At 46.4% G+C, this 27562-nt stretch overlaps 1 protein-coding gene across 3 annotated transcripts in view; it reads right to left on the bottom strand.

Moving 5' to 3' along the window:
• RAP1A (RAP1A, member of RAS oncogene family) overlaps nt 1–27277 on the bottom strand; it is a 38318-nt gene extending 11041 nt beyond the window's left edge. The window contains exons 1-5 of one of the 3 annotated variants that reach the window (XM_032710652.1): nt 27208–27277; nt 9931–9999; nt 6469–6552; nt 2718–2786; nt 1103–1159 (exon numbers count right to left, since the gene is read on the bottom strand). In XM_032710652.1, coding sequence (XP_032566543.1) covers nt 1103–1159; nt 2718–2786; nt 6469–6525 — 183 coding nt within the window. In that variant the 5' untranslated portion in view covers nt 6526–6552; nt 9931–9999; nt 27208–27277. Of the gene's footprint in view, nt 1–1102; nt 1160–2717; nt 2787–6468; nt 6553–9930; nt 10000–13903; nt 13915–25214; nt 25341–27207 lie in introns of those variants that run through there. The other 2 variants (XM_032710651.1, XM_032710653.1) reach the window with 2 other exon arrangements.
• Between the last annotated feature and the right edge of the window lie 285 nt (nt 27278–27562).

The following is a 27562-nucleotide window of genomic DNA, read 5'->3' as shown; positions in this document are numbered from 1 at the left end:
CTCTCAGAAACCCACTGAAGCATGGAAATTAAATAAAAGCATTAACACAACTCTTTCCCTTTGTGGTTTTTTTTTCCCTAATAGACAAAAGGCCTTCTTGAAAAAAATGGGAAAATACAAAGAGTAGCAATGAACATCTCTGCAGATGGACTGTTGTATGTCCCAACCACAAAGTATTTAGGTTTGGGTGATATATTTTGCAGTGATCTTGCATTTATTTGCTGATAAGGTGTTAAGCACCAGTCTGCCATCAAAACAATTCCCCAGACAACAGGCAGGGAGTGGGAATTCAAATTTTTTCCTCTCATATAATGAAACAGTGCCACCCACTCAGGATTTGCTGTGTGGAAGGCACTGCCTGGTCACCTCTGAACATGCACAGTTTAATATCAACCATCTCTAGCACGACAATGGCTCAGAGGTTCAATCAGTGAAATGCCAGAGCAGGCTGGACAGTGTGTCCCAGCTCAGAGCTGCCTTTGTCCCAGCCTGTGACAGGAATGTCACCAGTGATGACGATTTCTGCCTCTGCTCTTGGTCATTCTCAAAGCTTTCTAAATAAATCCAACTTTCAGGGAGCAGGACCTCCCCCCCTGTGATGTTCACTCGACCATCACAGGGTTTGTTTGCTCAGTGCCAGGGCTTTGCAGGGCTGCAGGTGACACTGGCACAGCAAAGGGACTCACCCCAGCTGCTGGAGGGACAACGTGGGCCTCCCAAAGCAGCACCAGGCAGTGCCAGGGAGGTGCCACCAGGCTGATGTGACACGTGGCAGGCAATTCCTGTGCCTGGGATTGGCTTCAGTCTGTGTCTGTGGCTTCTGGCCACTCGAAAAATGAATGTTCAGAATTAAAATTGTGCCAGAATGTTGGAAACGAGACGACAGTGGATGGCAGGGAAAAGGTGAGTGGCACAGGAGGCACCAACCTTTGTGTCCCAGCACTGGGGCACCACCACTGGAGGGGCTCATTCACCACACTGGGTGTGGGTTATTTAACAAAATCCTTCCATTTAAATCACTGCAGCTGATTTGTTGGTTTTGCTTGGGCAGGATTATCGTTCTTAACAAAGAAACTCCATTAGAAAAAGAAACAAGACTTACTGTCCCTGCTGTGTCCAGGATCTCAAGCATACACTGTTGACAGTCTACTTCCACTTGCTGGGGAAAAAGAAGGGAAGAGACAAACACTTAAAACTAAAATATCCGAAATGGGACGGGCAGGAGGAATCTCAGCTTCCTTTTTACCCCTGCCACAAAGACCTCCCTAAGCAAATCAGGCACCTGCACCTCCCCAGGGCTGAGCAGCACTGCTGTTAGAGGATTAATTATGCCCCAAGCCAGGCATTTGGGTCAGCTCACATGCTCCAGGACTCCCTTCATTATAAAGGCTTAAATGAGCAGCTCACTGTAAACATCTCAACTTAAGTGAGATTGTAAACATCCCGACTTAATCCACTCTCCCAAATCAAGGGATGTTAAAACTTGAATTTTTCTTTGCTGCTGGGGGAGAAGGGAGGAAAGGAAGAAAAGAAAAAGCAAAATATTTCAGGCCCCTCGCAGTCAGACTTTGCAAATCTTCCACTCACTGAGAAGTTTCTCAGATCAAACGAGGGTAATTTTCCAGGAGAGTCAAGTAAATTTAACAGCAGAACTGATCCCACAATTTACACTTGATTGTCACGGGGCAAAAACGTTTTTTGTTTTATGTTTTGGTGCCTTTAATGATGGTGACATTTATGCTAATCCCTAAAACAATGGGTCACTTGACATCAGTGCAGTGAAGAAAGCAGCTCTGTGGATGGAATTAAGTAAAGAACCACAGCTCAGGGATCCTGACAAGGACTCCTGCTCAGCAATTCCAACCCTGCATCCAGAACAGCCCCAGAGAATTCCATATCCTTCAAAACAAGCAGAACATGTTTGAATTAAGTGGCAAAACAGCCATTCCTGAAAGAGAACACAAGGCAAGTGCTGTGCTCCAGCAATACAACCTGATATATTAGAGGGATATATCCTGTGTAACAACGTCTACAGAGCACACACAGGGCAAATATTGACAGATTTCTGTCTTGAAGAAGTAACTATAAATCAAATTACTGCAAACAGAGCTGAGCAACAGCCTGACCCTGCTTTGGCTGAGCTGTTGCTGTTCCCAGGCATCAATCAGCAGCCCTGGCAGGAGGATGGGCAGTGCCACCAGCACAGCTCATGGCCCAGTACAGGTGGAAATCAGTGATGGTGCAGGAAAATACACCAACTTTCTCTCTGGGCAGGTGTAGAAACCTCTGAGGAAGAAACAGCAAACAGTGGAGAAGCTGCAGCCTCAAACTGCCCCCAGTCATCAGAGACACAACATGAAAGCTCTTGTTTTATGGAGTAATGGAGATTTAATCTTCCTGTTTAACTAAGTTAGGAAACAGCTCAATTCATGGCATCATCATTCCTTGATAATTCAGCTTTCCAGGAGCTGACACAATTTGTCTGATTGCACTCAGAGGCCCTAAGCCAGTAAAATACTCTGGAAAGCCAAAGGAAACTACCTGCATGAAACCATTTCCAAGGCTGATGCTTTTCCATGCATCCCTTTCCTTCTCCTGTTCCAAGCACACACGACATTTCCTCGGAAAAGACCCTTCTCATCCTGACAAGCTTTTGTTGCATTATTAAAAAGAAAGCTCTGTGAGACTTGAAAGAAAGAAAAACGATGGTATTTTACCTTTCTGTATGAATCTTCTATTGTTGGGTCATATTTTTCAACAAAAATTCCCTGAACAAACTGTACAGTCTGGGGAGAAAGGAGAGAAAAAAAAAATGAAGTGAACTGAACATAAAATATTTACCAAGAAGTAACAAAAAATTCACTGTTAAAATGTAATAGTGGGGACCAGAAAAAAAATACATATAAAATTTCAATTTTTGAAATAGAATTTGTGTATTTTCTGTTCCATTAAGATCACTTTATTCAAGCATGTTTTCAAAACTTTTCTGCATGTGAACTGCCTTGCTTGCTTTTCTCATAAAAGATGATACCCTCAAAAATGCCTTTACTCCAGCGCCTGGGACTTCAGAAGAACAAAAAACCCACCAAATATGGAAGACCTGAAATGTCATCAGAAGAACTGGCAACCTGTCCACTGTGGAAAATCCACATTTTGGTCCAAATCATCCCAGAGCCACAGAGGGGCTGCTCTGGATCAAACCCCCAGAGCACAGACAAGTGAAACCTGGAGAGCCTCCAGCCACTCAATCCACGTTAAACCATTAAAGGAGGAGACACCACTCAGTCCAAAGGGGAAATCTTTCTTCCCCATATAATGATTCAAAGCAAATTTACTCTAAACATTTCCCATTGAGCTGTCACATGGATGTGGCCCCACTCTGGACATCCCAGCTCTGTGCCCGGTGTGTTTTGGCTCCTGTCAGGCCACAGTTTTCCTTCTCCTCTGTAGGCAAAGCTCCCTTTCCCTTTTCACCCTCACCCACAACAATTTGCAATAGAACAGCACAGGAGTGTCTGAATATTTCACTGATATTGGTAACTGTTTGTCAAACTAAGAGCTGAGATCCCAGCGCTTTGTTTTGTCTCTGGAAAACCAACAACCACACCAAACACCTTCTGCCAACTGAACTTTCCGCAAGTTTTATACCCAAACTCTGCAAACTCACTCCCTGTTTAGAGAAATCATGTTTTGTTTGGGCAGAAGACAACGGAGAACAAAGAATCCCAAAATGGTTTGGGTTGGAAGGGACCTTAAAGATCACCTAATTCCACCCCCTGCCATGGGCAGGGACACCTTCCACCAGCCCAGGCTGCTCCAAGCCCTGTCCAACCTGGCCTTGGACACTTCCAGGGATCCAGGAGCAGCCACAGCTTCTCTGGGCAACCTGTGCCAGGGCCTCCCCACCCTCCCAGGGAAGAATTTCTTCCTAAAAAAATCTAAATCTACCCTACTTCAGCTTAAAGCCATTCCCTCATCTCCTATCACACACCTTGCTGGAAACTGAGCAGTTCCTCATGATTTGCTTTCTTTTAACATAAGAAGAAATGACTTCTAGGACAATCTACCCCTTTTAAAAATCATTCTATATCACTAAATAAACATATTTTACACTCTAATGATCAAAGTCTCAGCTTCTCTGGTGTTTTCTTGTCACACTGAGCAGCTGTCCCAGTTTGCCTGAGATAAGAGATCTCAGCAAAATCATCCTAGTAAGAAACCACTGAATGTGGATGACGGGGTTACATCAACAACAGAACCCCACAGCAAGAATTGTAGGTTACAGACTGTATTTTAGGATTGTTACTGAGCATTTCAGGATATTTAGGTTAGCCCAGCTGCTGACCAGGAGGCTTTGCCAGGAGGCTCCCACATGAGCACTGGAGTTGGTCACATCTGCACCACTTTATTTTGGGAGCTCTGTGAGCCCTGAGTGTGAGAATCCAACAAATCACTCACAATACTGAACCTGTTTTCTATAACACCCACAAGATTTATTTTATATTTGCAATTACAGCACTACACTGAAGGAAAATTACCTGAACCCATGTATTCTCTTCTCAAAATGTGTTATTGCTGATAAATCACTGTCCTAACTTTTGTTCTCTCAACTGGTGCTGTGTGTTCACACAGATAACAATTACAATCCTAATCATGATTATATTCACCTTAATCCACAGCCTATTTTGCTAGGTAAGATTCTTAATCTCTGATGAACTTTATTTTTATTGATTATAGCTGAAAAGGGAGGCCAAGGGAGAAGACACAAATCTGGGGTGGTTTTGGGTTATGTGCAGCTCCAAGACTTACACAACTTTCCCTTAGTTTGGGGTTCTGCATCCAAACTTTAGTTTCCAGTTCTATGTAAGACTCTGAACAATTGTTCAGCCTCAGAAATGGGGAGAAAACTGCTGAACAGGAAACAAAAGTTGCAAAATAACTGTGCCTTAATAACTGTGAAAGCTTTCTGCTATTCCACCGTCTTTACCAAAAGCACAATCAGCATCATATTGGCACAGAAGAGTTAAAACAACAAGGAGGATTTGCAGTAAAACAACATCATATTGTCATCCCCACTCTCATGAAAACACAGAACTGAAAATCAACACCAACCTCTTTGTTGGACAGTTCAGTTTATACAGTTGGAAGAACGAAATTTAAAGCGACCTCCATATTATTTTAAATCCCACCTTGTAACTACTCCTTGTAAATAAGCAACCAGTTACCTTGAAAGCTAAATATTATCCACTCTCAGCTGCTAATTGGCACTTATTGTGTGCTGTTATAAACATAATGGATCTATGTTGCATATGAATTACAAAATATGCTGATTTAGCACCCAGACTGTCAAAAAGAATTTAACTTTTGTTTACCAGACTGAGTATTTGCATTTTAGCTGTTATAAAAGGGCAGTGATGTTGCTGACTCAGACTTCAAATGGCAAATAAGGAAATTCAGGTATGTCAGATGCTGAGTAATTCTTATGTACAGCATATTAACAAGTGCCCTCTTTTACCCAGTGAGTCTGTCAATGCTTCATAACAAAAGTGAGATAACCAAGGAGGTGCTGGTGCAAAAAGGAACACAGATTGCTTAAGTTGCTGTGGAAGAACAGAGCTTATAAAAAAATTACACCTACAGCTTCTGAAGATTAGGATGGGATTTCTGAGAGAGTACCTCAAATTTGATACACAACTGAATAATCTTTCCTCCTGTTCATCTGGATTCTGCAGGTGATTTACCAGGATTATTACCTGGTTGTATCAGCAGAATAAACAAGGGTGCAGGACATGAAAGGCTGCTCAGCCATTATCACCCCCTGTGACAAGGAACACAGGGCAGTTCCTTGTTGGAGATAACTTTACACTTGACCAGTTCTTTGCCTTTCTTGTTGCAGGAAGCTGTTGGACTGATTAGTGATAAATGGGTGACAGGAATCCCTCTTACAATGCCTGACTATCAACTCTGCTATGTAAACCTCTTCTTAGAAACAAACACAAGCACTTAAGGAGTGCAAAGTGTCATCACTCTGCTTCTCCCTCTGCACTGCACACACGCTGGAGGTGAATTCTCCTTCCACCCTGTGTTTTCAGCCCAGGCTGCTCATTCAGGATGGACAACACGCAGCATTCAAGGTGTGCAGGGCTGAAACCACCCCTAATTCCATTATTCTAATTCACTGCACAGCCAGACTTCACTTGCTGTTCCAGTGTAGGTTGGGTTTTTAATCCATTCAGTCTTTTACAACACAACACCCAGGCAGGAAGTAGACATGAAATGCTACTGCAACAGTGATTAATCACCTCTCCAAGATCATGACACACCTCCTCAGCTCTCTCAGCAGTGCAACAGTGAAGCCATGGCACGTACTAAAAGTCAGACAAACCTCCTAATGCACTAATAACATGTTCTGCAATGAGACAGTTGGAAGTTGGTGTGTCAGTTTGAGAACTGCTCCCCAAAACTCACCAAAGCAGACTTGCCCACACCTCCTGAACCAAGGACCACCAGCTTGTACTCACGCATGGTGTGGCCTGTTCAGACAGCAACAATCTGCAAAGCAGGAGAAAAAACCAGTTAAAAACACAGGTGGATTCAGGGCACTGTCTCCTGAAAGCAGCAACGTGCTCCCTTCACCAAGCAGTCCTGAGAATGAGGATGTCTTTGTGAATACTTAGTTATGGCTTTTATTTTTCCACCTGGACACTCAGGTGGCACCTCTGGCAGCCCCAGTTTATATGAGATGCCCAGAGCTCAGCCTGATGGTGCTCAGAGAGGAAGAGGATGGACACACATGGTACAAACAGGGCACAGCTGCCCACTCCAGCTCCCCCTGCGTGTCCTCTGCTGCCTCAGCATTTCACAGCACAAACCACCGAGCACTGGACGAGAAAATTAGATCAGAAAGATGCAACTGAGAGGTTTCTTCTCCCCTCCACTCCCAGCAGGGAAGGATTTAGGTCAGTGTTTTCTCTCTGGAAAAGGTCAGCCCCAACACAGGGCTGCCAAGGCAGAACCTCTCTGCTCGCCCAAGCACCGACTCTGCCTTTTTATGGAAATCTTGCGACTCCCTCGACTCTCTGCGCAGCACCAGAAAACTCCTCATTCTCCTCCAGAGTCCCTGACAAATAAGGCAAATGACAAAGCTGGTGATAAACATTTTACACTATGTTTACATTAGAAGGCAGGCTGGGCTGTCCCGAGCCACTGGAGCTCAAGCAAACAATGACCTCAGCAGCGAATTCCCCCTTCCCAGCGAGACAGAGCTTCCTTCCCAAGTAAGGCTTCAGAGCCTCGAGTGCAAGGAGCCTGGGCAAGCTCCACTCCTCAAAGGCATTTCAAACTAACGTTACCACAGGATTTATGGGTCCACTGGCTACAGCCTTCAAAAATAAAAGCATATTCCAAGGAGTTTGATAGAGAAATGTATCACCTTGTCGACTGCCGTTAGCGGGTCTGCGGAGAGCAGGGATTGTATTTTTAGCTTTGCAGTGTGGAGAACTCCCTGACAATCTGTGTTTCAGGTTTTTATATAATCATTAAATGGGGGCAGGTTCTATCATTTCAATTCCCAAGGGAAGCTGGAAAACAGAGGATGAAGAGGAAACCCACGTGCTGCTGCTCACCCAGCTCCAGTCCCTGCCGGAGCTGCATCGGGACCAGCTGCTGAACACTGAGACCTTCCCTAAACATCCCTCACCCCTCAGCCACAGCCTGTTTTATGGTCTAAATGTGACACAAATACAGGTTTAAACAAAAAAAAAAAAAATCCCTCGTGCAGCTGCAGACACACAAATTCTGTGTTCAGTTTAGCTCGACTTCAAGCTCATTTTTTAGTCAGAATAACAGAAATAAAGGACTTGCCCGTGCTGAGTCACGTAGCAAAGCTGCCCTTCACTCACCCAAGCCTTAGAGGGGGAATAAAGGTGAAGTTATCAGTGCAGCCCATCATTTTAAGCACCTTGAGGAGGTTTTTCCTCAACTCTTGAAGCTCATGTGAGCTGCAGTTGCTTAACTTCATGAAAATTGTGAAATCAAGTCAAACTGAAAGGGGTTTTCCAGAAGCTGTCTAAAAGCAGAGCCAGTAAGGTCTAGGCACTCTAGGACATTTACAGTGGTTTTGGCTAAAATTCTGGAACTGTGAGCTCTTCTGCTTGAACATTTCCCTGAGAAGTAACACTCACTTCCTTTCAAAAATCACGATTTTGGATGGGGAGGAGAGGGAAATTCCAATTAACAATTATTTTCCTCTTGATAATCCTTAGAAATTAAAAGGCAAGGCACTTTTTATAATGCACAAATGCAACTTATTGATCCAGTTTATCTTCCTCCTCCTCCTGCAGCTCCACAGTCAGTTAGCTCCACCAAGGAAAACCCGGGAAGCGACCAAGCTAAGGGTTAAATTTAGCTGTGAACTCTTTCACTTCTTATTTATAGTAAAAAACACTTGTGGGAAAGTTTCAGCTGGGAGCAGTACAAGACTAACTTCTCATTTCTTGTCTACAGTATTTGCTGACTTTTTTTTTTTTTTCCTTTTTCAGGTGCAACAGGAAACCAAGATCCTGAACCACACGAGCCTCATTACTGCAAACCCCACACATCTTAATTATCTTGTAGCTCTTTCACGAGTATGTTAATGTTATCTATTTATACAACATTGAATAGAGTGCTCAAGAAATTACTATGCTGCATCCCAGCCAACTTTTCATTTGGCAACTGCTGAAGCCCACCTAAATACAGTCACACACAGCAGCATTCATCTCCCTCCAGAGCTCCCTGGAGTGGAGTCACATGCCGTGAAGCAAGGGCTCCATTTCAAAATGGAATTAAATTATGGGTGCTAAGGGTTTCTTTGGAGTAAAAAAAAAAAGAGGATGATCGCTAAGGAGCGTGGAAAAAATAACTGTAAATGTTGTGAAGCTGCTCTCATTGGTTCTGAAAGCTGTGGTGCAGAAATAAAGCAAAAGCTGAGTGTGTCTCCTTGCTCCTGCTCCCTTCTCCCAGGCACACAGAGCCACCAACTACAGCAGGACAACCACAGGGCACAGAGCTCGTGTCACACAACCCACCACTGCCCTGAGCAGCAGCAACTCCCTCCTGCCTTCTCTGCAGACCCTCCAAATCACCTGCAGCACCCACAGGGTAATAAATCAGTAGGTTTCTGTCATCTCTAATCATCAAAATCCTTTGCTTCTACACTGTGAAACAGCTGATACATCAGAATTAATCTCTTTTCTTTGTTCTTTAACAGGAGCATCTCTTCTCTGCTGCTAACTGTCACCAACCCTGCCAGGGAAGCAACAGAAATGGATGTTTATCTATTCAGAGCATCAGCCCCAAGATGCCCAGCTCCTTCCTGAGGCAAAAGTGAAGGGCTCTATTCTGGTAACAGATGCTGAATAAAGAAAAGATGCAGGATATTTGTTTTGATGTGCAAAACTGAAAGGCAGGGGGTCTCTGAGAAGGACCAGAGGATGGAAGCAAACACAAGTGGGGTTGTAACCTGAACTGGGGCTCTGAGCACCCACTCACCTGCATCTTCATTCAGCCAAAACCTTGTGCACTCTCCTAAAAGCACAAATCATCCTTCACCCTCCTGCAGCCCTGGGGCCAAATCGGGGTAGGAAGAAGCAAAACTCTGAGGGTATTTCCCAAGCAGCGGAAGGAGCTGGGGGAGGGTGGTGGGGGAGGAGGGCTGAGGCCCTTCAGGACAGAAACCTGATGCAAAAATTAGCTGCTCCTCTTACAAAAGTTTCAGCAGCTCATCCAGAAGTTTACAGTTTGGGTGGTGAGGAGAGAGAAGCATAAACAAAGATAAGTGAACACAGCACTGAAAGAGAGTGGGTGCAACAACTTCACTTATCCATTATCAACTCCTGTGTTCACAGAAATTGCATTTGAAATATTTTGAGGACACTAAAAAACTCCTACCTTGGCATAAAAGATCTCTCATCAGTGTTAGCAGCTCTACTGAAGGTCCTCCAGGCTCCCCACAAGGGACTGAAAAAAACCAGAAAATATCAAAATAATTAATCATCTTTCAAAGACAGCATTTGCAATTCACCACTGAAGGGCTTAAGTCAAACCACCATGTTCCTGGGGACTTTTCCTTCCCAATATACTCTCTGGAAGACTTCACTTAAAAAAGACAAACTGAGGTCAAACTAACCCTGTCTGAGACTCTGTCAAGTGTGCAATGCATTTTACAGAAAGTACTAGCAAAGGAAAAAGATGTTTAGAGCAGCCCAACAACCTGAGTGATGTTAAAGAGGAAACACCATCACTCCTGATCAACACTGCCCTGGTAAAATTCAATACAGCACCTGAAAAGTAGAATTATTTTAGGGATCCATGGGGTTTCTTTCTTGTAGGGCACACACAAAGCCTGGGTGTCTCTGCCCTGCAGCCGAGGAGCTGCAGCACAGTGCCAGGCACAGGAAGCAGAAGCAGCAGGTTCTGATGGTATCAGAGTCCCTCTGAACCAGCCCAACATCCTGTCCCACATCCCCCAGCCCTGCCATGCCCTTGGTTCCTCCCCCAGCCACCTGGCAGGGGCAGGGTGGAGGGCACAGGCTGGGCAGAGCAGGTGGCACATGGGGGGCACGACTCCAAGAGCAGCTACAAGCTGTGGGAAGAGCTGAGGGCAGAGGGGAGGGCACAGAGATGAACCCAGGCTGGGGGTGCCTCGACAGCCAGAGCATCTTGGAAGGATTTAAACTGCCAGAGGGCAGGGTGAGAGTAGAGACTGCGAAGAAATTCTTTACTATAAAGGGTGGGGAGGCCCTGGCACAGGTTGCCCAGAGAAGCTGTGGCTGCCCCTGGATCCCTGGGAGTCTCCAAGGCCAGGTTGGACGGGGCCTGGAGCAATCTGGGCTAGTGGAAGGTGTCCCTGCCCATGGCAGGGGGTGGAATGGGATGAGCTTTATGGTCCCTTCCAACTCAAACCACTGTGGGATTCTGTGACAGTTCTCAAGAGTAGGACAACTCCCTGCACCACCATCCTCCTCCCCCAGGAACCCTCTGGCTCCTGTCCAAGTGTTTGAGGAGGCTGTGACACCTGCAGCATCCCAATCCTTTGTTCAGGAACACTGAACTGCAGCACCACTGGTACTTCAGTCATCACAGCACTGCCTGCTGCTACAACAGGCAAAGGGTCCTCTGTCTTTTATAGGTTCAGCACTTCATCCTTTCTTTTCAAGGGATAAAAGAATCAGTTGTTCCTCCAGAATCATAGGAAGTTTAAATGAAAACCTGCTAAGTTGCTTTTTTGAAAATATCTCCTTTTAAGAGCTCTGTACCCAGCAATCCAGAACCACCCTGGAGCCACAGAAATCAAAACTGTTTAGTAACTGATAATAGATGTCATAACCCCTGTCAAGCATTTTTCCAAATACAATAAGAAGTGAGTCTCCAGCAAAGCAGAGTTCATTCAGTCAGCTCTTGCTGTAGGTATTTGCTTGGGTCCAATTTGGACACACCTGAAAACAGGGATTTCTTCTACAGAGCCAGGCTGGAAGAGCTGGGGGTTCACCCTGGAGGAGAGAAGGCTCCAGAGAGACCTAAGAGCCCCTTGCAGTGCCTAAAGGGGCTCCAAGAGAGCTGGAGAGGGACTTGGGACAAGGGTCAGGAGGGGCAGGACAAGGGGGAATGGCTTCCCACTGCCAGAGGGCAGGGTTAGGTGGGATATTGGGAAGAAATCCTTCCCTGGGAGGGTGGGGAGGCCCTGGCACAGGTTGCCCAGAGAAGCTGTGGCTGCCCCATCCCTGGGAGTGTCCAAGACCAGGCTGGACAGGGCTTGGAGCAACCTGGGCTAGTGGAAGGTGTCCCTGCCCATGGCAGGGCGTGGAATGAGATGGGCTTTAAGGTCCCTTCCAACCCAAACCAGTCTGGGATTCCCTGATTTTTAGTGCAAGCGCTGCCAGTCCCAGCTACAGGACTGGGGACAGACAAGGGCACCGACTGCACTGGCCCTCAAAAAGCACAAGGCACAGCCTGAGCTTAAAAAAGGGTGAGAGAAAAGGAACAGAAAGAAGTGAGGCACAGAAGGAAGCACAGCAACCAGAGCAGCAGTTCCCAGAGACTCGGAAAGAGCCGCTCCCGGCACAGCTTCCACTGCCACGGGCACTGCTCACTGAGCTGCACTTGGCTCTGCCCCAGGAAGATGCACTGGGATACAGAAAGACAGGGAAAGGTGTCCCTGGGATAGAGGAGAGAGGGGCAGGGAGCAAGGATCACTCACCTGGCTTCAAGGAAGAGAGAAGAGAGTAACTCCTTACTCGCTCATCACCCCCACCTCCCATTTTCTGATTTTCACCAGCGGGAACCAGAAGTTTGAAAGTTTCCAGGGGGAAATGTGCCATCAGGATTTAGCAGATTTGGGAGAGAAGCACAGATGTCTGTGTGAACTCCAGCACCCCAGGCTGGCTGTGCCACCCCCGTGGCCGTGCCCATCCCATTTCCCAGCTGAGAGGCAGATTCTTGGGATGTTGCAGCCACATGTCCTGGTTATTTTTATCCTGGCAGTTAAATACTGGATCGTGGCTACTATAAACAAACCTGTTTAATTTTCAACTTGCAAATGTTCTCCGTGCCAGCTTTTTTCAGTCAGTATAAACTAGGCCATGGAAAGGGCTGGATTTTCTTTTTTTAAAAGTGTCAACTAAACATTGCTCAATACTCCACCAAAATCCCTTCATTACTCAGAGCCCTGTTGGCAAAACAAACCCAAATCCAGCACTTCTGCAAAGGGAAGATTTACAGCCATCAAAATCACACTTCAACTGACAGATTCCCTCTACAATAAAGGAAAATCCAAACAAACAAAGAGAATGATCCAGCAGAGAAGGCTGGAAACACAAGACCGGGGCTCTCCCCTTGGCTTCAACCAGTTCCAGCACGGCCCAACAACAGCTCCACTCACCACCTGCTCCCTGATTTGTTCTACACCCTGTTCTTAGATATTAAATTACTCAATGAAGTCAAAAGCACATTAAATACTTCCCTAATATTCATCAAAGCTGTCAGCAATTACACAACTGTTACACGAGAGCGACAGAGACACACCGGGAGCGGCGATGGTGGATCCCAAATGAAAGGGTGTTTGGCTGGAAATCCCACAGTTAATTAGCAGACACCTCCCCTGAAAAGCAGCCAGGCAAGCACTGCCATAGATGACCCTGTTAATTAGCTAATTGATAAAAATCACTGCCATGGACTCACTTGCCCAAGGCAGTCAAACTCCTTGGCTTTAGGGTACATGGAAAACCTCCTCTGCCTTTCCTGAGATCACCAACACCAGAAAAATGAGAGGGAAGAGGAAAATAAAAAGACCAAAAGACCAGACTAAGCAGAAAGCAGGACTTCAGTGTGACTTTAAAGCACAATTTGACAAACTTCCATTCCCAGACACTGCATTTATTTTATTACTCATTATCACTGTGGTATCTGACAGCAAAGTAATTGTGTTTTATATATTAATGTTACATAAGAGGAAACATATTTTATACACTGTGACAGGAATCTCAGCCTCAATTTTTTTTTAATTTCAACAGTAAAATCATTATCATTTCCACTGACTGCTTTCAGCATCAAATCAAATACCAATCAAGGCAACAAATGTGTAATTAACTGTATCCACAAGGCTGGGTTGGATGAGTCATGACCCCACTGCAGAAAATTCCTGATGCTGGGACACATATCCCATCCCTCTTGCTTTAGAAGCTTTTATTCTTCTGGAGTCAGTGCAGGACAAAACTTGAGTTATTTCTTGTAAAAACAAAGAAAACATTTTGGTTCCAGGCAGGAATTCACACAGCCTAATCAAACTATCTTACATGTCAGCAGCTTCAGCACTAGAAATCAGGTATTTGGGATCAGGGACTTTTCTTGAGGGAAACACAAGAACACTGAAGAACTGAAGAAACTCTTAACTAAGTTCCAATTCCCTACAATAAGTCTTGGGAATTGCACTGAGTCCTGAACCACTACTGTGCTAAAAACCACTATGAACTGAATTCACCATGACTGTTGAAAGTATAACAATATTTTAATGTTTCTAAAAGACAACTTTCACCAATAATTCATAAACTTACAACAAGAAGGTAGCCACATTTGTGTCTCTGGGTTGTGGACTCCTCATCCCTGGAAGTGTCCAAGTGTCCAGGTTGGACAGGGCTTGGAGCAACCTGGAACAGGGGAAGGTGTCCCTTCCCATGGCAGGGGGTGGGGTGAGATGAGCTTTAAGATTCCTTCCAATCCAAATCATTCTGGGTTTTTATTATCCTGTGATTTGAACGACATGCTTTATCCAACTAATCAGTAATTTAAGTAAATTGATATTTTTTTTGTTTTGTTTCTGAGGGAGCAAATAAACCCCAAAAGACACAGCAAGAAGCACCCACGCAAAAAATGAAGCTGGTGACAAGCCAAACAAACAAACAGGTATCTGAGAACACAAATGAACAACGACATTAGTCAGGGGTGTTATTTGAAGTGTTTAACCAGAAAAGGCAAGAGAGTGGCCTTCAAACCTTGCACCCCTTCCCAAAAACTCAAGCCCCTGCCATGTGCTCCCCTGAGCCACATCCAAATCCCCCGTTTCTGCCTCATTCCCATGTTCTGTGCCGGGCTGGGAAGGTTCCTGATCCAGGGCCAAGGCCATAAAAGCCTGGGCGAAGAGTAAAGTCCTCCAGCGACAGAGTCCTTCCGACTCCACTGTTGTGCTGAGCTGGAGCTTTGAGCAAATTAACTGCAGCCCACACAAACAAGGCAGAGGAACAAACTCCTCGGAAAACCAGCAATAATTCTGTCATTTGAAATAGTCATTTCAGGCACAAACACACCGGGATTGGTCCTGCTCAGCCTGTAATCTTTTGTGCAATCAGCCTCACGCTGAACCTGCAATTTTAAACAACATAATGTTCACTTCCATGGAAGTGACTGCCTAATTATTCATTGGGAATTGCTTTGCTATAGAAGCTCTCCAGGCAAGGGAACAAGGGCTCTGGGCAGCCAAACCTTGCCGTGCTGAAACGGCTAATTTATGTTTTGTCCTATTGGTCTGCACTTGCAGAAAGTTGCTAGGGCCATGTGCCAGGCAGACAAAGAGAGGGGAAAGGAAGCCAGCAGCAAAACTCAAAGGCCAACACACACTGCATCCCCAAATTAGAACAGCCCTCCACGTCACTGGTGGAGTTGGCAGCCGCCCCTCCGGACCGACTGCGGCACTGCTGCAAACTTCATACTAATGAGCACTGAGCTGCAAACAGGACAGCCAGCCACAAAGTGTGAGGATTGAGGGGGAAACAGTCTCTTCTCAGTAATTTATATGTATATATACACATATATATAAATAAAACAGCTTATAGGAAGCACTGTGTGGTCGCAGGTCCTCCCAGGCGACACCACGGTCGCACTCGACCATTTCTCCTCATCCAGACCCACTTGAGTATTTCAGAACTCCATTCAGGAGTTCCCAACAGCTTCTTTTGGAAGAAAAAGAAAAAAAAAAAAGAAAAAATACTTCCTTTCCCCCTTCCTCATCAGCTAAACATGTAAATGTTAAAAGGCATCACCATTAAACACAGCAGCCGTTTATGGGACTTCCTCCATCTGTTGTTTATCCCCACCCCCCAACTTGCCACTGACTTTAAAGTCCTATAAAGGTGGGGTTTTTTGCCTTCTCCATTTTCTTCAGTGTGAAAAATATTCTGACCTTTCACAATATGGTTTAAATTCCAGACAGACTCGAGGAGGCTCAGCCAGAGCAAAAGCCCAACTCCATTATACTTGCTAAGAACAATTTGTTGTGCTGATAGTAGCTTGGCAACGTTCTTCACTGTTCTTCCTGGTTTATATAATTAGAGTAAATAAGTGACATGAGGTAGGGTAGATTGTCACTGCCATTTCAGCTTGGCACTTGAATTATTTTATTTCTGCAGTAACAGTGCCCAGACACTGGTCATAAAGCCCAGTTTGCCTTTATTTGGTCTCCAGCATCGAATCTTTGAGATTGATTCTCTCTTTGGAGAGAACAAGACAAGCTTCCCCCTGAGCAAAGGGTTCTTTGAAACTTCTCAAGTTGTAGAGGTTTAAACTGCTCTTTCAGTGTATTTCAAACTGAAAGACAGCAGGTTTAGACTGACAGAAATTTGACAGAATACTCACAGTTGGAAGGGATCCACAAGGATCATCAAGTCCAACTCTTAAGTGAATGGCCCGTGCAGGGACTGAACCCACCACATTGGTGTTATGAACACCATGCTCTAAATAACTCAGCAAATTGGATATTGGGAAGAAATCCTTCCCTGGGAGGGTGGGGAGGCCCTGCCACAGGTTGCCCAGAGAAGCTGTGGCTGCCCCTGGATCCCTGGAAGTGTCCAAGGCCAGGTTGGACGGGGCTTGGAGCAACCTGGGCTGGTGGAAGGTGTCCCTGCCCATGGCAGGGGGTGGAACGGGGTGAGCTTTAAGATCCTTCCAATCCAAACCATTCTGTGACTCAATGATTTCTACCCACCAGTGATAAATTCCAAGACTAACATCAAACCTCTACACCCACACTGTCTGTCAGCACGGGCCACTTCCCAGCTTTCCAGGAGACTCAATTTACAAACTCCCGAAAATATTAAGATTCTTTAAATCTTCCTGGCAAAGCTGCGACAGTCAGTGTGCACACACACTGGATTTGGCCACGGGGCCTGATCTAAAGGTCAGGTTTGCATTTGCAGCCCTGAGGTTTCCAATGCCTGGTGAGTTGTGTGTGTGTGTGTGTGAGAGCCACGAGCAACCAAAGCCCGGCCGTTCCCACGCAACTGCCGCTAATTAAACGCCTCTTTTAACAACCATTTTTTTTTTGAATGAAAAGCCCCACTGACCATATGGCCACTTATTAATACTGCATTTGTTTATCAGTTTAAATAAAACCCCTACAGCAACGAGTATCCATGTAATGAGGGCTTAAACACAGTTAACAACGGATGTGTGAGGTACAACTGCACCTCTTGAAAGGGTTTCACGGCAGATTTTAAGGCTTGATAGGAGCCTGAATAGCAGTAAAAGCACAGAATTAGCTTAAAATAGAGGCAAAAGTAACAGTTTCATTACCTTTCATAAAGCAATTAAGTTGTTTAATATGGTGCTTGATCCTCCAGTATTTAGCTCAGCCCCTTAATGCTGCTTCCTGGGGGGGGCAGAAGGGGGTGGAAACTGAGTTTTCTTTTATAAGAAAAGTGAAACTTTCTTCTGTGGGAAGGTTTTAACTGAAGGAATATTCAAATATGTGATTAACACTCCAGTGCTGAAGTGAGAACTATGAGGCCAGGAGTGTCATAACCAAACCACTGGCAGATCTGCCCTCTGCACTGGGGGGGGTGTTCTCTGAAGTTTTTTTAATCCTCCTGAACCTGCTCAAAAGGGCAAAACTACTTGGCCAATTCATCCTGGAATTTCCTTTATGGAAAACAAAAGGTGGCACTAAAGGAAATAGCTCTGATGGTTTAATCAGTTTTATATGAGCCATTTCAGTATTTATAGGTCAAGCTTGACTACAACCAAAATAGATTATTATAGAGCTGGCTTTAAACAGCAACAAAAACAAAACCCAGGGGCAGTTGGGCTCCTGCTCCCAGAACTGTGTTTGACTCCCACGGAAGGGAGGACACATCCTTCAAGATGAGCACCACTGGCATCAGCCAGTCCTTCCCCTCCACCTCACCAACAGCATCCAAAGAGGAACAACAAAAAAAAAAGTCTTATTTTTAGAATGTGCCTTTGAAATGACAAGACACGGGGCAATAGGAAAAACAAAAATCTCTCCCATATTAGTGTGTCCATTTGTTAAGCTGGAGACAGCTGGTTCTGCACTCTGAGCAAGACCTGAGAACACCCCACAATTAATCTGAGTGTTAATTGCCATCACCCACAATTTCTGTGCTTTCCCTGCTGGGGAGGACACCTTCCCACCCAAGCAGAAACTCCCAGTCAACTGTTCTTTCTCCAGCAAATCTACAAATGCAACATCAGCCAAACCCCTGAGCTCGTCAGGGGAACCATCAACACCGGTTTAAAAAAGTTCCTAAATATATATTTCAACTCCTGCCCATAAAAATGCAGTGGATCTGAACCTGGCATGTAAAGGACAACAAAAGAAGCTCCAGCATCTCGGCTCTAGAGATGTAACTTAATTCTTCTGATACCTGCTGAGCCACCCCATCACCCAGCTCGAGTTTGCTTTAGTGCTAAATGGATTTGGACTCGATATTGTGTTTATGACAAGGGTTTAGAGCAAACAGTTCATTTAACAGAGGCTACAAAGTAGAATAAAGAACACTTTCTCGGAATCACAGCACTGAAGAAAGTGCCCTGGAGCATTAAAACATCTGTCTGGTCATTTTAAATGAGATTCCTGAAAAAGCTCTGCTCTAGATTTGACTGTGTTCTAGTGATCAATATGTCAATGGAGTGTATTCACAAAACAAGGCAAAGCCATAACTGTACTGTAATCTCTATGACTTTATAAGTGATCTGATGAGTTAAAAGCCCTAAATGCATAAATATTTCATGACAAAGGCTGTCTGGAACCGCTTCAGTCTGTATCTTTAATCTTAATGTAATTTTCAACTACAATTACTGTTCTAACCCAAAGTAGAAAGCAACAATTGGCTAAATTTATCTTCAGCTGTTATTTATTTGATAAATCCATCAAGATTTCTGCTCTTCAGGCTTGATACCCAATCACTGTTACCCAGAACAGGACTGACATCAAATCCCAGGGTAAAGCAAGATGTGCTGGAATGAGACTCTTACCCAAAAAACAGAGAATTGCACCAGAAATAGCCTTACCCACTGAACTATGAGTTACTTCCAACCACCACGTGGTGAGTGGCACATAAAAAGATATTATTCTGCATGTCAGCTGTCTGTAATGAAAGTTTTCCTCTTCTCAGCAGCCCCTCCCTACAACTTCGAGTTTATTTGCATGAGAGAAAAGAATATTACATAAAAATATAACATAAAAGGCACTGCAACCCATACATCCAGCTGAACTGCTCCTCCCACATTCTCCAGGCTTTCCAGAGGTCTATTTCCTGATAAAAATGTGAGAAATGCCTGATTCCACACAGATTTTCCACTTGGACAAAGGGAAGGAGGGAGCACTCCCAGCCCCAGCTGCAGCCAGAGATGCTCAGATCCCTCCCGGAGCAGCTTTCCCTGCCGTGACTTCACACGCAGTAACCCCGATTTAAACATGACAAGTTCAAATGTTTTCAGGATTAGAACACTGCAGAACAGGACATCATCATCAAATCCAACAAATATTCCGACTAAAAAAACCAACCAAACAAAAAAACCCCCAAACATTCCAGCCAGCCTTGAATTTGCAGTTGTAGCCACTGACAAGTGAAATGCAAGTGTCTGTTTTTCTGCAACGCTCCAGCAAGCAGCAGTTATGCAACACAACCCATTGACAAACACTGGTTGTTGCAGTGTTATTTCCAAAAAGCAGGGGTTTTTTGCAGTAATTTCTGACAGGGCAACAACCACCTCTTACAGAAACTTCTCATCCTGCTCGTCACCGGCGTATTTTTGATTGCCTCATTTAATTATTAATAAAGATCTGTTTCAGCCACTGCTGTGGGCATATCCAGACCTCTTGCTTCAGTGCCCCTGCTGGATTTAAATATTTTCCAGTTTATCAATATTCAAAATAAATAACAGATCATAATGACTCAGGCCACCTGCTCCACAGGACCATTGGCTATTGCCTGGCTCCCCAGATTTTAAGTCAAACAAAGTGAAATGGGTGAGAAAGCCAAGGCACCACCTGCAGCCACGGACTCTTTTTTTGCTGTTTGTCCTGTTCCCTGTTTCTCCCCTGCCAGAAAAGCCCTGTGGAGGGTCAGACTTTCCCCTCAGACAGATCATTTTGTTCAGCAAAAGCAAACAACCAGCAAGTTTTCAGAACACACCGAGTCTGCTTTTGTCAGCGTTTGGATTTCCCAATCCCCAAAAAAAAAAAAAAATCCAACCCGTGCCTCCCCCTGGGTTCAGGTCAAGCCACTGCAGCTGCACTGGGGAAGTGCCTGTTCAGGTATAGCAGGTCTTTCCCAACAGCCAGCACCCAATACCTGCTGGACCACTCACAGCAGGAGCAGGAACACACATCAAAACATCAAAACACCGTCTTCATGTGGCCACACTGAGATTCAGGCAGGGCCACCCGACCTGCTTCAGCAGCTGGCAACGCTGAGAAAGAGCCCTGTGGCTCTGCTGCCATGGGAGAGACAGAAACACAGAGTTTTAAAGCTCTCCTTTTCAACTAGGAGCACTGGCTGCTCCAGGGCTGCGAGTGCAACCTGCCAGTGGAGAAGTTACAAACCCCAAAACGACTGGTGATCCAAAAGAGGGTTGGTTTCTGGTGCCCTGTTCCTTCCCCCACATAGACACATCACTCAGAGGATCTTCCCACAGCACATCAATGCAATTTAAGTTTAAACACAGCATTTCTGACCAGGAATGCAACACCCAGTGGCTCCTCCCTCCTTCCCACAGCCGCCTCATTTTAATATTGTTAAATGGATTACTTGAGACAACCTTAATTATTGCAGTATGTGCAAGGGAAGAAGTGATCTCTCAGTAACCAGTTTCTGTCCCTTTGCAGATCAGAAGGTGTTTCGTAGCAAACCTGGGAGTGAAATGGCATCAGAGGTTCAGCCCCAAAGTGCTTCAGCAGAAACACCAACAGCTGAACAGGTACATGTGTGTCCTGAGGATGCTCTGCTGTCACTGGGTCTATACAGCTCCCCCTGCACCCCCCTGTCTTCAGAAAGGAGCTCAGAAAACAGGCATTAATTAACAAAATTATGCTATCACAGGGAAGAACAGGAAGCTTCTAGTAATGAGCCATTTAGCTCCGAAGGGTTTCAGTCAGACATGTCAAACCAGCTCACAGAGCACGTCAACAGCCAACAACAACAAGCAAAGCCAGCAGAGAAACAAGCAGTGAAGACCCTCAATTTGTTGCAACAGAAGGGCAGCTTGATGTAACTCTCATAAATGTAGGCTGGTTCTTGCCAATAACAACCTGTTACCACCGAGGACACAGAGCAAACACTCACATATTTATCCACCACCCTGAACAAGCCACAGGTCGTGTTCTTTCCAATTGTCACAGGCAAAGCTGAGCCACCACGTTGCCCCTACTCTACACAAGAGCAAAGGATGCTGCCCTGAGTCAGACCTGCTCAGGAACTGCAGTTTCTTGCTCTCAGCTCCTTCCCTCCATCAGCAGTGGTACCTCCACAACCGCACAGTGAGTCAGAGCAAGAGCTGAGCTGGTTGAAAATTACCTCTGTATTTTTGGGATGAGCTCAGTTCTCAGCTTGCTGAGCTCCCCGAGCTGCCTCAGCATCTACAGAGCAAAGGGGACACTGGGGGGGTGTGACCATGAAACCACAGCCTGCAGCTCTGCCTTCCCTGAGCTTCCACTGCATCCTGCTCACCCTCCCACACAGGACAACCACTCCACGCAAATCCCAGGAAACAGAGGGTCATTCACACTGAGGTGGAACTCCAAAGGCCTCTGCTACAACCCCCTGCTCCAAATGGGGCTTTGAAGTCAGACCAGTCACTCAAGACCTTGCCCAGTCCAGTTCTGTGTCTCTCTGATGACACAGATCCCTGGGCAGCCACATCTCACCACATCTCATTTGAAAAAAATCTCCTTTTTTTTTTTAGCTCATGGAACCCTTGACCTACAGAAACCCAAGTTACCTACTCTGCCCTCCCAGGACTGTCACCCACAGCAAACCCACTCTGGCCTTGGAGGATGCTCTGATACCTGAGCAAAAGCAAATCAACTCCAAGCACACTCAGCTGGAGCCTCAGAGCTCACATTAAAGCCATTTAACCTTGTAGGTGCTTTCAGTCCTGGTGACACTCCATAAAATACAACCAAAACATCATTTTTTTATGTGCTATAACAAGGTTTCTCCTAAAAATCTTACATTATTGGAATAAATGCTGTGTTGAACGCCAGGTCCACTTGCTAAACAGCAACCTTAGAAAGCAAAGTATGGCCAAAAAAGCCAGCATTTAAAATCCTGTATATCTTATAAATCAAAAGCAACCATGCATTCTGGAGAGCTTGTTTACATATAAATCAAGAAATCTTAAGGAGGAAGTTGGACATAAATACAGGCAGTGAAACAACAGAGATGGGGCCACTTCAGAGCAAAACTGGTCATCAAACTAAATCCAGGCCACAACATCCTCAGTTATTTAGAGCACAGACTTGTCTCAAACATAAATTTAAACTACATTTGGGTTGAGCTATCAAAGAATATAAAAATATAAGTTCTCCTTCCTGCAATAACTTTCATAGGCAGTACAGGACTTTTAGGGAAGACAACTAAAAGCCACACTGAAATACAGAATTCCTGTCATATGCCTGGATGCTATTTTTTCAACATGTAATGTGAGGTGTATATTCAGGCTAATCAAGGTTATTTCTATTTCAACATATTTATATATAAAAAGTGCATTAGGTAATTTTTTTAAATATCCCTCTTACACAGAAGCCATTAATGAAAGTGTATCATCTTCACACTTATATTAAGCCTTTCTCTTCTGCTGTAACAGTTCAACAGCTCTTGCTTTAACCAACACAGGTGGTTTTTTCATTCTAATATTAGTGCTGGAGACACCAAACTGGATCACTTGGTCTCCTGCTGGGTTCTTGTTGAATAAAAATTCAACAGTGGGAAAAAGGAGTTCAATCTATGACCTGCCTTACTCATCACAGGGTGCAGCTGCAAAGGGTGAGTAACCTACTACGAGTTCTAACTGCAGAGCCCAACCATTCTGGGACATGTTTTCCCCACAAAAACTGTGCCTCTCTCCTTGGCCTGACTAATGCCTCCTATCACCTGGGTATGGAGGACTGGAATAAATTCATCTTCATAAACTTTGAGCTCTGTTTCACCATTTCCATTAACTGAAACACACGGAACTGCATTCTACCTTCCAGTGCCTGAAGGGATCCCACAAAAAGGTGGAGAGAGACTATTGCCAGGGGCCTGGAGTGACAGGACAAGGGGAATGGCTTCACACTGACAGGGAGAAGGTTTACATTGGATATTAGGACAAAATTCTTCCCTGTGAGAGTGATGAGGTCCTGACACAGGTTGCCCAGAGAAGCTGTGGCTGCCCCTGGAATCCCTGGAGGTGTCCAAGGCCAGGCTGGAAGGAGCTTGGAGCAACCTGGGCTGGTGGTCTGGGATTCCCTAACAATATTCCAGGACATCTGCAATCCCAGCAGGAGGAAGCACGTTGTATTTTGAGTCTGCTGAGTAACAGCCATGAGGTGACACTGCTCTAGTGTTGATCCAACCTGTGCTTTAGGAACAAAAAGCCAAGTCCTCCTTTATCCTTTCCTACTTCCGATGAAGGATATAATCCAAGGAGAAACCTGTTTGGGAGGTGAACTTTTCAGGACATTAACTTCTATCCAGAGAGCAGTCTAGGAACACAAATAAATCCTGGCTGCCACCACACTTCAGTACTGCAGCAAACAAACCAAAACACCTCACCCAAGTTTTAGCACCTGAGCAAGACAGGCTGGACCAAACAGAACAGTCCAGTAAGATCAGCTTTTCTTTCAGAAAACTTTAGGATATCCTTACTTATCTCTGCCATTAGGTGTCATGTTTCCAGCAGCAGAAGTTTTTGCAAAGTGCAAACACAAAATGTCTAAGTGAAATTTCATCCCTGGGATTTATTAGCAGCCTTTTAAGAAGATGCTCCCATTACTGTTCTGTTTAATTTCCCAGTAACTATTGAATGAAAGAGTAAAAGCAAATCAATAACTGAGCACAGCATAAAATGAATTCAGGCTGTACTTTAACCACCATCCTCACTACCTCTTCAAAAAACTAACCCAAAACCCACCCCAAATCAAGGCAAAAAAAAAATCCAAATACAACCCCAGGACTTGACTGAGTTTTAAAAGTTGTGTCTCTCATGAATCTGCTTCTGCAGAATTAAATACACAAGGTTACAATCTGACTGATGTTCAACATTAATGTGGCTCTTCAGAAAGTAAAACAAAGTGATAAAAAAGGAAGTCTCTGTATTATCCTAAAAACCAAAAGTCTTCATCAGGATCCACAGCCAGAGCCAGCCGAGCTGATTTCTGAAGGCTTGAAAGTAACACCAGACCAAGGACAATTCTGAATTTCAAACAACTACAAGTAAAAAACATTTCCAATATAAAGACTGAAGATTAGAACTTGCATTATGTTCAAAAGAGCCACTTCCTTTTATTCCAGGAAAACAGATAACACGTTCCTGTTCTCGGAATATTAACATTCCTCTTCAGGATGATTTTGTGAAGCCTGTGAAGTTGCACAGAAGCAATCTGTTCCCTAAAATGCTAAGTACAAGTTCAAAGTGCCCCTGAGTACACTGTGCACGTGCACAGCACAAGAAAAAACACTGCAATATACAGCACAAACAAAGTCTAGAGTTGTTTATGCCCAAGACGATGATTCAATACACAATTGAAACTTTTATGTTCGAGTACGTCCACATGTTACACTCCTGCTATTTAATTACTTTTCAGGGTTTTTTTTTAAGAACAGCCCTCAGACTGGATGAACAGCCACGAAAGGCATCTCTAATAACCTATGTCTTGTATATTTGCAGCTTATGGTTTCAAATATAAACTGTTTTGCTACGCTGCGTAAACACGAGTCTCCAAATAAAAGCATTAACGTGTCACCGGACTTATGCTGCGCTGGTAATTCAGCCCTTTTGGCACACAGATCCTCTCAGAACCTCCAGCAAAGCTACTTACCCTCAAAACGGCCACGCCAGAGCCAGGACACGTGATGGCAGGCACTGCTCAGCTCCCTGCCAGCCCTCAGAGCGACAACTCTGCGCTCTGACACCGCTGGGCCTCGAAATGTCACCGCGGGCCCTTCACCGGACCCCTACACCCCGCTGGGCTCCTCACACCTTCCCAAAGGCTGTAAGAAATGTCTGCTTTGAAGGATAACTCGGGGTGTGGGGATGATCTGGCTGCACACAGACCCGGCGTGGCGAACGCAGGATTATTTTTAGCGGCGAGCGCGGCGCTTCCTGCCGGCTCCACCTCGGAGAACGACGCGCGCACGCCGTCACCCTCCGCTCCAAACCCGGGATTTCACAACTTCTGCTACCTGCCACAACACAGGGAGGGAAGGGACAATCTGCCGAGAGCTCCGAGTGACGATTTCCCAGTTTCTATCTTGGCACGAAGAGCTGCTGCAGGAATATGTTGCCGGTCTTCGCTCGCGTCAATAAATCGATGTCTTTTTTCCTGCCGCGGCGACGAACGGAACGTTAAATGGTTTTATTTATTACGCCGATTTTTTTTTTCTTTTTTTCCCCATAGCAACGGGACGTGAACACGGCATTCCCAGCGTAATGAAGTCACTACAGCAACGTGATAATGATGTCAGAATAATCAGACGGCATTTCATACTTGGTGAGATACGTCGCTTCTACGAACTCAAAAAGTTGCTTCTAAGCTTCTAAAAGTTGCTTCTAAAAGTAAGAACGTGCCATCTGAAACTTCCCTTCAAGTTGGCTGATTTTGGATAACTTCTTGTTGAAGGCACAGAGCTCTGCTAACGCACCACTTTCGGTTTCTCCAAGCTCCATCCGTTACTTCCTGAAAGCCTCACAAATTCCCACATTAAAACCCTGTCTTAATGCTGCTACACCAGTGGGAGTTACTGACACACCACTCCAGCAAGAAAAAAGCAACGACACGAATCCCAGCGGTGACACATCTCACGGCAGACAGGCACTGTCAACTGAGCAGCCGCTTCCCTCAACTCAACTCTTCAAATAATCTGGAGCCTCTTTACGTGGAGCAACACAGCTACTCAGAGAGAATCACAACAGCCACAGAAATGACAGAGTGCTGATACAAAACTCCAAAGGCAGACAGGCGTTTTCAAGTCAAACAACTATTTTAAGAAATATTATCTGCCCTGTTAAGCTACCAAAAGGAAAAAAAAAAAAAACCAACCCAGAGTATTCGTGATTTGCCCTTCCTGTTTGCAGCTCTTTCCAACCAGTGAGCAAAGCAAAACCCAGGCGCTGATTCCAGCTCCGTGTTGGTCAAAATCGGTGTGTCCAAACCCCAACCCTCCTGCTGGGAAAGCTTTGCAGGAATCCTGGCACCAAAACCACATGTACTGCACCTCAAATATCGCAACCGAAGGCACCAATTAACGAGAAGTATCTAAAACACCAAAGTTTCCCTAAGCAGAGAACAGTTTCTCTTTAAAGCGACCGAAGGAAGTGCAGAGAAACCTTTCTGGAGCTGATGTGGTCTGAGACGACTGGTCCTTGGGCTGGGAGGATGAGGGTGGGTTAGGATGACGAGGGTGGGCCAGGATGACGAGGGTGGGTCAGGAGGATGAGGATGGACCCAGAGCACGGGGATGGACCAGCGCATCACTCCACATGGCTCACGAGGGGCTGCCCCCTTGGCTTGTCCCACCTGCCCAAACCTCCTGCCGCCCATCCGGGGTGGAGAAGCGAGGGGTTGGTGAAGCCTGTCCCTTGTCCTGCCATCCCCCTGTCCCTTGTCCTGCCATCCCCGTGTCCCTTGTCCTGCCATCCCCCTGTCCCTCATCCTGCCATCCCCCTGTCTCAGCCCACCCTGGGTACCCTCCATCCTCTCTCCCCCTTTACCTCCGGTGGTCCCGGGGCCCGGCACCGCACAGCCCCCCTGGGACACTCCGGGGTGCAGCGAGCCCGGGACGCCCCGCACACACCTGACTGCCCCGAACGCCACGGGAATCCCGGTCATTTTTCCCGAGGCTCGCCCAGGGCCAGCCACCCCCGCCCGGCTGCACAAGATGGATGTCCAGCCGCGGATGGGACGGGACGGGGCAGGACGGGGCCGGAGGCTGGAGCCGGAGCCGGGTCGGGGCCGGAGCGAAGCCGCCTCCCCCTCGCTGCCCGCCCGGGCTCCGGCAGCGCCCGGCGCGTCCCCGCCGCCCCCGCCCGGACCCCGCCGGACCCCGCGCCGGCCCCTGCCCCGCTCCGCCCGCCCCGCCGCGGCCTCGCCAGGCCCAAAGCGGGGACACCCCGCGGCCGGACCCGCCGCTCGCCCCGCTCCCGCCGCTCCCCCCGCTGCCCCCGGCCCCCGCTCACCGCCGCCTCCCCCGGGGCCGCCTCCTCCCGCCGCCGCCGCCGCCGCTCCGGGGCTCGGCGCTCCGGGCTCGGTCGCTGCTCTGCGCGGCGGCGGCGCCGCGTCCGCTCCGCCCTCCGCGGCCGCGGCCCCGGGGAGGAGCCAGCGGGGCGGGCGGGGGTGGCGGGGCCGGAGCGGCCCCGGGCAGGGACAGGGAGCCCCGGGAGAAGTTCCGGGGAAGGGCCCGGGGCAGGTGCGGGGCGGCCGCGTCCTCCCCAGCCCGTGTTGCGGCTTCTGCGGCGGCAGGAGCGGGGTTGTCCCCCCCCGTGCCCGGCACCGCCGGGGCTCTGTCCGGGTCTGGGCCCCTCTCGACAAGGA

This window comes from Chiroxiphia lanceolata, chromosome 25 (genome assembly GCF_009829145.1).
Source record: "Chiroxiphia lanceolata isolate bChiLan1 chromosome 25, bChiLan1.pri, whole genome shotgun sequence".
Lineage (NCBI taxonomy): Eukaryota > Metazoa > Chordata > Aves > Passeriformes > Pipridae > Chiroxiphia > Chiroxiphia lanceolata.
This window is presented reverse-complemented; position numbering and strand designations above follow the sequence as displayed.